Source organism: Entelurus aequoreus, linkage group LG12 (assembly GCF_033978785.1).
Source record: "Entelurus aequoreus isolate RoL-2023_Sb linkage group LG12, RoL_Eaeq_v1.1, whole genome shotgun sequence".
Lineage (NCBI taxonomy): Eukaryota > Metazoa > Chordata > Actinopteri > Syngnathiformes > Syngnathidae > Entelurus > Entelurus aequoreus.
The window spans coordinates 44,899,089-44,909,986 of record NC_084742.1 but is presented as its reverse complement, the minus strand read 5'-3'; the positions used below and the strand labels follow the sequence as shown (position 1 = coordinate 44,909,986).

Genomic DNA, 10,898 nt, shown 5'->3' with positions numbered 1-10,898 from the left:
AACAAAAATTTAGGATCATTTTTGTTGAGGTGGATGAGATTTGAGTAATATTTAGCTTTAGCTGAGGTAAGCATGCGTTTATAAGTTATTAAACTATCACTCCATTCTTGATGGAAAACCTCAAGTTTAGTCGCACGCCATTTGCGTTCCAGCTTTCTACATGATAATTTCTGGGCTTTAGTTTCTTCTGTAAACCATGGGGTACGCCTTTTAGGGGCCCTTTTTAGCTTTAGCGGTGCTACACTATCAATGGTGTCGCGCAGGGCGTCATTAAAGTTGTTAGTGAGATTATCAATAGAGCCCACATAATTTGGGAATGGTGCCATTACCGAAGGCAGTAGGTCAGTAAGAGTCGTCGTTGTGGCAGCATTAATGTTGCGGCTGCTATAGTAGTTATTATTATTATTATTAGTTTGTTGACAATGAGTCAGAACTTCGAATTTTATAAGGTAATGATCGGACATTACTTTAGTGTACGGGAGTATCGTAACTTTAGAGGTGGTGACACCCCTGACAAGCACTAGATCTATCGTATTACCGTTGCGATGCGTGGGTTCATTTATTATTTGTGTCAGACCACAGCTATCAATTATAGTCTGGAGCGCCACGCATGGAGGGTCCGATGGGGTATTCATATGGATGTTAAAGTCTCCCATTATGATTATATTGTCGGCGTGCGTCACTAGATCAGCAACGAACTCTGAAAATTCATTGATAAAGTCCGAATAGGGCCCTGGGGGGCGGTAGATGACAGCCAGGTGCAGAGGCAGCGGTGTGACAAACCTCACAGTAAGCACCTCAAACGAGTTATATTTATTATTTAGGTCCGAGGTAAGGCTAAAGTTTTTGTTGTATATTAGTGCAACACCCCCACCCCTTTTTATGGGGCGGGCAATATGCGTTCCCATATAGCCAGGAGGAGACGCCTCACCCAGCGCAAAAAATTTGTCTGGTTTGAGCCAGGTCTCAGCTAGACCAACGACATCAAGATTGTTGTCTCTGATGACTTCATTAACTAATAAAGTTTTGGAAGACAATGACCTTATGTTTAAAAAGCCCATATTATAGGTAGTGGGCTGTTTTGAGGAGTTTTTGTTGAAAGTATCCGTAGTAGCAATATTAATAATGTTACGTTTATTATGCGTAGTGCACTTTAAATAATTTCGACCATATCTAGGAATTGATATGACAGGAATTTTTAGATTGTTTGCCACCTCAGTAAAATGCATGTCCACCTCTGACGCAGAAAAAACATTATGTGAGTTGTATATTATTCTAAGAGAATTGCTATGTGTGCAGGGATTATCCAGCCTGGCACTGGCTAGTTCTATCTTAACAGACTCCTTATTAGCGCTTCTTTGTGGATTAGCATTTAGCTTTTTCGTTAGCCCCGCTAACAACAACGCATTTAGCTTTGTTGTTAGCCCCGCCCGACACCCCCGCTTCTGCTTCCGAGCGCATCGCTTACGTCTCTTTCGCTGACGGTCTCCGCTGGTAGTCGACGCCGCTGCTTCAAAGGCCACTGCTGGATGTAGCTCGCGAAGAATTCCCAAGCTAGCGAGTAGGTCCACCGTACACGCATCTTTCAGCCCAAAATGGCCCGATCTCTCCACATCCAGAATCGTAAGTCGGTCGTAAGTGATCACGGAGTGAACACGCTGTGAGCCAGCCATGAAATTGACTGAATTGAGGGGTATTTTTGCCAAATCGGTCTACACTTCCAGGAGCGCTCGCAAGAAGCTGCTGCCTTGAAGCGCCGCCATCTTGTAATTTTGCGATGAAAACAGACGACTTAATAGCTGGCCACAATGCTGTCCCAAAATGTCCGCTACAATCCGTGACATCACGCATAAACGTCATCATACCGAGACGTTTTCAGCAGGATATTTCGCGGGAAATTTTATATTGCACTTTACTAATCTAACCCGGCCGTATTGGCATTTGTTGCAATGTTAAGATTTCATCATTGATGTATAAACTATCAGACTGCGTGGTCGGTAGTAGTGGGTTTCAGTAGGCATACAAACTGTGGGTTTCAGTACACATACAAACTGTAGCACACAAAAAAGCACATTTAATAAAAAAAACGTTATTATGGTCTTACCTTTACTGAAGTCCATGCGCCGCTCCTTTTGAACAAAAGCATCGATAACTTGTTTATAGAAGTCTTCCTCATCTTTCTTCAGTTTTAAAAGTCTCTCTGTCTCGATGGAGATTGTCCTCTAATTATTACTGTACCTCCTGCTTCAATTGAAAGTCCAGTTTAGAAAATTGTTTTATATAAGATATGTAATCCTCCATGTTAAAAGTCCAGGCGAGAGGAAAAAATAAACGATCGCTGCTAACTGTTGCTGCTTGTTGTCACTTCTTCTGCAGCCGAGTAGTCACAAGAATGATATCTGGGATCACTAGCGCCCTCTACCACCAGGAGGTGGGATTACTGCGAGCCTCAACCAGTGCATCTTCGCAGCCGTTTTATGATTGCTCAGCACAAGAAATACGTTACACACATACAGTTGTTGACAAAATACACTGTACATTATATACCTCAGCTAACTAAACTATGGAAATGTATAATATAATCCATATAGCAATACGGTCTCACTCCACAGCAGGCCAGCAGTTAGCCAAGTCATTGCGCAATCCATGGCGAGGCTCAACTGGCTGGTGACTCACCGCAAGTCTCTTCTCAGTATTTGAACAGCAAATGTGAAAAATCAGCGATTTTGAATAAAAATAATCTAAAACTGGTAAAGTTAATTGGAAAACAACTTTATAGTATAATCACTGGATACATATAACAGTTTAAATACATTTTTTTTTCTTTTTACATTTTTTTTCTTTCCATGATGGCACCTGCCTCTAGTGACTGCACGTCACTGGTTTTTGGGGTGGAGGAGTCTGCTCGGGTCTGCTGATTAGTTCAGAGCTAACAGCTAACCTGTCTCCATCCTCGAACAATGTGGATCCAGCGGGAGATAAAAGTGAAGTTTCCATGGACTCACAAAGACTAAGATAACTTATTTACAGGAGTTAAAAATGTTGACTTTACACTCACCTTAGTGTTTACCATGAAGTCTTTATTTGACAGCCCCTCGCGGTAAACTTGTCCGAGTGCAAACTCAGGCAGTACTTGTCATTGATAAAACTTTTGGCGAATCAAAATAAAAACGCAATAAACTGGGACGGAAATTTGACTCGGCAAATATGAACAAAACAAAACACTGGCGGAAAGCGATAATCGATACAATGAAAAAAAACAAGCAAACCGGGTGTCTTGTCTGTCTCTCTGTCTCTCCGCTCTCTGTCTCTCTGTCTCTCTCGCTCTCTCTGTCTCTGCCCCTCCCTCACGAATGCTGCTGCGTGCGCACACCTTCACAATTTGTTTTGTTTTTAACCCCTTCTTAACCCTGAACGTACATTGAAAATACACGCAACCCTAACTCAAAATGAAGAAACTCCGCCCGGACAGCCCCGCAAAAGAGGACATGTCCGGGGAAAAGAGGACGTATGGTCAGTCTATTGTAAGAGCTAATACAACTTGTCTGCTTCTCATTTGTCTCATCGACTGACTTCCTGATCTCGTCAACCCGGAAGTAGCTAAACAAATCAAGTGTAGTAATTTCCTATCGCCACAAGGTGTCAGTAGAAGTCTACAATGGAATGGGCATAACATGGAGTGCACTTTAATAAATAACTATCATGGTTGGGTCAATAAGACATTTTTGTCACTGTGGCTGACATTTGTTTTTGTGTTTGACATCCTCTTCCTGCCCATGTTGTGTGTCAAAGTTGTTTGAAGTCTGAAGTCATGAAGAACTTCCACCCATTCGGGACTCAAACTTTATCATTTTCCCTCAAAAGTCAGCATTAATATGATATGGAAAATAAATATTTCATAACTATTTGATTTTAAATGTTTTTCCGCTTACAAAATATGAAGAGTAGAGAATTTTATTTTGGTAGGTAATTGAAAGAGGCTAACAGTTAAAAGTTAAAATTAAAGTACCACTGATAGTCACACACACACTAGGTGTGGTTAAATTACCCTCTGCATTTGACCCATCCCCATGTTCCACCCTCTGGGAGGTGAGGGAAGCAGTGAGCAGCAGCGGTGGCCGCGCTCGGGAATCATTTTGGTTATTTAACCCCCAATTCCAACCCTTGATGCTGAGTGCCAAGCAGGGAGGTAATGGGTCCCATTTTTATAGTCTTTGGTATGGTCTGAACTCACGACCTTCCAGTCTCAGGGCGGACACTCTAACCACAAGGCCACTGGGCAGGTCTCAGCAATAAATACATAGATTGAATTAATTGAATGAATCAGTGTTTTTTTTATTCCCCCCCAAGATCGTGCCGTGGCTGCTGGTGGCAGGAGCTCTGTGCTCTTGGGTCATCCTTTTGTGTTCCTGATGTTTCCCTCTTGTTTTCATGTGGGTTTTTTTTGCCTTTTGGTTCGGGACCCTTTGGGACTGTGTGACAAGGGGTGGCACTTTTTTGACTTCTGCTGTGCTTTTTTGAGAACTTCTGGATCTGCTTCCCAGGAGCCTTTTGGCCATGGAGACCAGCTGCTGGGTCTCTGCCTCACCAGAGTCCGTTTGGAGAGACTGGAGGAGATGCGGATGAAGAGACAGGGCTGCGGAGCTGGCGCTGAGCACCGGGACGGACAAGCTTCACAGTGTCTTGGCTGAATGAGCAGGTATCGGACGGACACCTCAGTCTCCTTAGACCAGGGGTGTCCAAACTTTTTCCACTGAGGGCCGTACACGGAAAGATTTAAGCATGCGGGGGCCATTTTGATATTTTTAATTTTCAAACCTTAACAAAATATATGGATTTTTTTTTTTTTAACCTTTAGGGCTCCCGGGGACTATAAAGGGTCTCAGTCATTAAACTGTTAAAAATAAGTCAAATTATTATTATTATTTTTTATTCAACGCTTACAGTAAATCTCTATATCAACTTGAGGTTGATATAAAGTTAAAAAAAAAAAGGTTTTCTGTCAAAGACAACTTTGTTTTTTATAGTAAAACTGAAATATGCAGTATTTAGTAATTAGAGCCTTAAAAGATCAATAATGCAGGACACCATTGATTTTTATTCTTTAATATGTTTGAGTAATCACAGTGAAAAGTTAAATAAAATCCTACTAAATATATTTGGGATCCAAAAGGTCCCCCACTCATAAAGTGATACATTTCTATTAGTTTTTTAAAAAACTTTTAACACTTAAATTACGAGATCAACTTCAGATATATCTGTCGATTTTACGTTTGAACTATTATTTTGTTTGTTTTATGCTCTTTTGTCAAATAAAACGTTGATGTTTTTATATGGCAACCACACAATATATGCAATATTTTTTCCACATAAAACATTTTAAAGTGATATTTTTTAAGTAATAATTGATTATAACATAGATTTTTAGTCTTTTTTTTTTTTTTTAGCAATGGCAAAAAAAAAGAAAAATAAAGACAAAGAAAAAAAACAAGCCTGCATGGCAGCTTTGTGTCAACATTGCAACTTTTTCTTGTTAGATTTCACCTCATTCCACCTTTTTAAATGTTTTTTTAAATTTTTGCAATGTTATCAATTTTGCAATTTTTGCAGAATGTGTGGCGGGCCGGTAAACAATTAACTGCGGGCCGCAAATGGCCCCCGGGCCGCACTTTGGACACCCCTGCCTTAGACGCATCCTCACTCATCCATGCGGACTGGATACTGGTCGAGAGTTGGTGAGCGGCCGAGGGTGGTCTTGGTTGCTTTGTTGGGTCTGCTCCTGCCTCTGGCCATGCTCCCCCCACCCCAGCAGACGATGGCGTGGAACACAGCAGAGGCCACCACAGTGTATGTTTTTTTCGTTTTTTGTTGTTGTTGTTTTACTTTTGTAGCTGTATGTAGAAATGGATGGTTGCATCAGCTCTGCTCTTTTAATGTCTTTAATGTCCTTTGTGTTCTTTGATGTTTCCCTCTTACACACATGCTTATGTTTGCTATGGCTATGAGGTTTTTTTCTTCTTCCTTGGCCTCAGTCTGGACCTCAGACTGAATTTCCCATGCCTGGCTCGTGTTCATTTGGCTAAATGATTGAATCTGTAAGGAAATAACAGTATTGTATGTAGGCATAGGTGGTGTCATTACTTTGTTACATTGTTTTGACATGGTTTCTCAATCATGCTCTTCCTCCCCATCTGTTTGCTCTGCTCAGTGGTCGATTCGTTTTCCAAAGATGTAAGTCAGTGCATTTGTCACTGCACTGGAGAGCATACACCAGACTGGTTGTCTGTGCACATTCTTCCCCCCAACCTCCACCCCACGCCTTCACCATTGCTTGATTCCCCTTAGAGGCGATGGACGGCTGAGTAGCGCTTATACAGCAGCCTCAGTAGCTCCCACTCCCTCCCCTCTTTTGCAAGTTTTGTTGATTCTACGTAACATGTTTATGTGTGCTATGGCTATGAGTTTTTTTCCCTTGGCCTCAGTTTGGACCTTTCTTCCTTTGACTCCCCCCCAGCGATTACCTGTTTCTCACCCTTTTTGTAAGGGCCTGCCTGAAGTTGGCAGACCCGTCAGCGATCCTGTTCTGTCTCCCTGTAATGTTTGTCTGCTCTTGAATGGGATTGTGCTGAAAATCTTAATTTCCCCTTGGGGATTAATAAAGTATTTCTGATTCTGATTCTGATTAAGAAAGGAAGTTTTCCAATGAACATGAGAAGTCAAAGAACAAACCAAGAACATACGTCCATGTTCAGTTGTGGAGGTTGTTTTTATTCAAAGCCTCAACAGGGCATTGCAATTGTGCGGCAGGTTCAATGGTGGCGCTCTCACTTCCCGGGGCAGCGGCTGTGGCACAAACAGGCAAGGTCGGCCACGAACTTTATGAACTTGCCGAAGTCTACTTCCCCGTCTCCGTGCTTATCCAGAAACTTGTCCACCATCCCTGGGTCTTCTGCACACTGCACATATACGTGAAACACAAACATCAGCTTTGGACTTTCAGGGAGGAATTTTTCCAAATGCATATACCCAGAATCCATTTGCAAAAACACCCTTAAATAGGACCACATTTAAATATTATCAATAGTTGAAATAAATGTCCTCTAAAGCAGAAATACATTGACAGTACCTTGGTTAATAATTTGGGCATCTCCTGACTGAGCAGAGTCTTGACCTCAGCCTTGTTCAGGGTGCGCTTGTCCCCTTCAGCACTGGCGTACTTGTTGAAGGTCTCGAGGAGAAGGGCGATGGCGGATTCCAGTTTGGTCATCCCGGCTTGTTGACAGGAGCTCATTTTGGACGGGTGTTGTTGGGAAGGAGATGTGTCGTGAAGGGTTGGCGGAGACTCTCTTTTTATAGTTTCTAGTCTTAGCCTTTCACCTGGTTGAAGTGTTTACCTAAGACGTGCATCATAACCGCCACAACTAGGTCCAGTGTTTCTACAACTTATTATTCTGTGGCTTATTGTTCATTCTGCTTGTGCTAAGGAGTGGTCTTCTTCTTTGTGTTCTTTGTGGTGATACTACTGCATGCCAAAAACCGGTGTGTCACGTTCATTTGCACAAAGGATTGACCCTTATTCAAATGAAAAAAAACTAGGTCTGACAAAAGTAACGAGTTAACTCAAGATTAAACAAAAAATATTGCATTATTCATTCATCTTTGGGCACCTCATGATTCGATTTGATCCAATTATTGGGGTGATCATTCAAATTTTTGTAATACAGTATATTATTTGGTATACATTATAATAACTTTTTACAGAAGCTCAACTTAGCTGCTGACTTAGATTTAGACATTAGACTTAGACAAACTTTAATGATCCACAAGGGAAATTATTCAACACAGTAGCTCAGTTACAGTGATGGAAAGTGTAAGGATGGAAAGGACAATGCAGGTATAAATAGACTAATATAGCGATAAAAAATCTAACATATATACGAATATATACATAATATGTGTACAGTATATTATATATACGGATATATTATATTATGTCTATCACATATATACAATATATGCCAATGACCATGTACAATATTACAGTATATACAGTATATGTGACATCAGCAGCATAAAATAGAGAGTAGATCCAGCAGGAAATAGAAAATAGACATTATAAACATTATAAACAAAGAGAAGTAGCTAACATAGAAGGTGTCAGGTAATAGGCAGATATCATCTATTGCAGGGGTCCCCAAACTACAAAAATAAAAAAATAAAATAAAATTTTTGTCTTTTCTTATCCACTTTGTACCGCTTGCTACTCACGGTGTCTCCTACCCGCTCAGGCAAATCATATTGTCTAAAAATGCATTTTCTCATCGATAACGTGTCATAATCGCGCGCGCGGAAAGTGCGCTATATATATCTAATATATATATATATATATATATATATATATATATATATATATATATATATATATATATATATATATATATATATATATATATATATATATATATATATATACAAATTTATATATATATATATATATATATATATATATATATATATATATATATATATATATATATATATATATATATATATATATATATATATATATATATATATATATATATGATTGTAAGATACATCCTCAGATGCACTGGGACATATCCTCAGTGATGTGCCTGAGATCACCGGGGGTTTCGGGTCTTTCAACATCATACCCCCTCCCTCAGGTGACCCAGCCAGGGTTGATCAGACCCCAGCTTGTGTCCCAGTAGCATTTGCCCACAGTTCGCTCCTCCTGATCCAAAGCCATCTAGAGGCTCTCTCTGCTGCCTCCATGGTGGTCTTGATGGCCTTCCTTTTCCCATCACCTGTGATGCCAAGTAGTGTGAACACCTTGCACAGTGAGCGGCCAGCAAAGCCTCTACACCCCACTTCAATGGGCTCACAGCGTGCCCTCCAGCCTCCTCTACGGCATTGCTCGACTAACTCCTGGTACTCTGACCGCTTCCGCTCGTTTGCCTCCTCTATGCAATCCTCCCAAGGAACTGTCAGCTCTATCAGTAGCACCTGCCGTGAAGATACTGATGCAAGCAAGATGTCTGGCCTCAACGAAGTTGTTGTAACATAGTCTGGAAACTTGAGCTGCTTGCCCAAGTCCACTCGAAGATCCCAGTCCAATGCTGAGGTGAGGAGCCTGGCTGCTAGTTTGGGCTGTGACTGTGGCTGCTCTCCAGCCCTGACAAAGGCAATTCTCCTATTGCCAAGTTGTTTCTTGCTGCTGTTGTTTTTGGCCACGGCTTTAGCTATGGCTTCAGCAATGGTCTTCAGCACCTGGTCGTGCCGCCAGCGGTAGCGGCCCTCCCCCAGAGCTTTAGAGCAGCTGCTTAAGATGTGCTCCAGCGAGCCTTTCCTGGAGCACAGCACACAGGCTGGAGAGTCAATCATGCCCCAGAGATGGAGATTGGCTGGGCTGGGTAGGACGTCGTAGACAGCTTGAACCATGAACTTAAAGGCCTACTGAAATGATTTTTTTAAAATTTAAACGGGAATAGCAGATCCATTCTATGTGTCATACTTGATCATTTCGCGATATTGCCATATTTTTGCTGAAAGGATTTAGTAGAGAAAATCGACGATAAAGTTCGCAACTTTTGCTCGCTGATAAAAAAAAGCCTTGCCTGTACCGGAAGTAGCGTGATGTCACAGGAGCTAGTATTCCTCACAATTCCCCATTGTTTACAATGGAGCGAGAGAGATTCGGACCGAGAAAGTGATGATTATCCCATTAATTTGAGCGAGGATGAAAGATTCGTAGATGAGGAACGTTACAGTGAACGACTTGAGAGGCAGTGATGGACGTATCTTTTTTCGCTCTGACCGTAACTTAGGTACAAGCTGGCTCATTGGATTCCACACTCTCCTTTTTTTATTGTGGATCACGGATTTGTATTTTAAACCACCTCGGATACTATATCCTCTTGAAAATGAGAGTCGAGAACGCGAAATGGACATTCAGTGCCTTTTATCTCCACGACAATACATCGGCGAAATGCTTTAGCTATGAGCTAACGTGATAGCATCGTGCTTTAACTGCATATAGAAACAAAAAAATAAACCCCTGACTGGTAGGATAGATAGAAAATCAACAATACTATTAAACCGTGGACATGTAAATACACGGTTAATGCTTTCCAGGCTGGCGAAGGTTAACAATGCTGTGCTAATGACGCCATTGAAGCTAACTTAGCAACTTAGCAACGGGACCTCACAGAGCTATGCTAAAAACATTAGCTCTCCACCTACGCCAGCCAGCCCTCATCTACTCATCAACACCCGTGCTCACCTGCGTTCCAGCGATCGGCAGAAGGACGAAGGACTTCACCCGATGCGTTTGGCGGCCCGGAGACGTAGGAAGTCAAGGTGAGGTCGGCGGCTAGCGCGGCTAGCGCGGCTAGCGCGGCTAGCGCGGCTAGCACTCCAACAAAGTCCTCCTGGTTGTGTTGCTGTAGTCCGCTGCTAATACACCGATCCCACCTACAACTGTCTTCTTTGCAGCCTTCATTGTTCATTAAACAAATTGCAAAAGATGTCCAGAATACTGTGGAATTATGAAATGAAAACAGAGCTTTTTGTATAGGATTCTACGGGTACCATAACTTCCGTTACTCTGACTTCGTCACGCGCATACGTCATTATACCGCGACGTTTCAGCCGGATATTTCCCGGGAAGTTTTAAATGTCACTCTATAAGTTAACCCGGCCGTATTGGCATGTGTTGCAATGTTAAGATTTCATCATTGATATATAAACTATCAGACTGCGTGGTCGGTAGTAGTGGGTTTCAGTAGGCCTTTAATGCGCTGGGGTTCAGCCAGCCTGATCTCAGACCAGGTCACCCTCCTCTCCAGTGCACCCTCCCACCTTGTCCATGCTCCCTG

General features: G+C 41.9%; 2 protein-coding genes across 2 annotated transcripts in view; both read right to left on the bottom strand.

Annotated features, from left to right (window-relative positions):
• Positions 1 to 6,745: 6,745 nt before the first annotated feature.
• Positions 6,746 to 7,335, bottom strand: LOC133662853 (protein S100-P-like). Its single transcript, XM_062067026.1, has 2 exons — positions 7,127 to 7,335; positions 6,746 to 6,956 (listed from the first exon to the last, which is right to left on the bottom strand). The coding sequence occupies exons 1-2, from the start codon at positions 7,289 to 7,291 to the stop codon at positions 6,825 to 6,827; spliced, it is 297 nt and encodes a 98-aa protein (XP_061923010.1). The 5' UTR covers positions 7,292 to 7,335; the 3' UTR covers positions 6,746 to 6,824.
• A 257-nt stretch (positions 7,336 to 7,592) lies between these two features.
• Positions 7,593 to 10,898, bottom strand: part of LOC133661283 (uncharacterized) — a 5,367-nt gene continuing 2,061 nt past the window's right edge. Inside the window, exons 1-3 of the mRNA XM_062064420.1 lie at positions 10,817 to 10,898; positions 8,719 to 9,470; positions 7,593 to 7,598 (exon numbers count right to left, since the gene is read on the bottom strand). The exon at positions 10,817 to 10,898 is cut by the window's right edge and continues 2,061 nt beyond it. Coding sequence (XP_061920404.1) covers positions 7,593 to 7,598; positions 8,719 to 9,470; positions 10,817 to 10,898 — 840 coding nt within the window. The remainder of the gene's footprint in view (positions 7,599 to 8,718; positions 9,471 to 10,816) is intronic.

What these genes read in the sequence shown, in the direction of transcription:
- LOC133662853 (XM_062067026.1), bottom strand. Translation starts at nt 7,291, where the DNA reads ATGAGCTCCTGTCAACAAGCCGGGATGACCAAACTGGAATCCGCCATC. An exon ending in TGCCCAAATTATTAACCAAG is followed by an intron (nt 6,957 to 7,126) that starts GTACTGTCAATG and finishes GTATATGTGCAG; the next exon opens with TGTGCAGAAGACCCAGGGAT.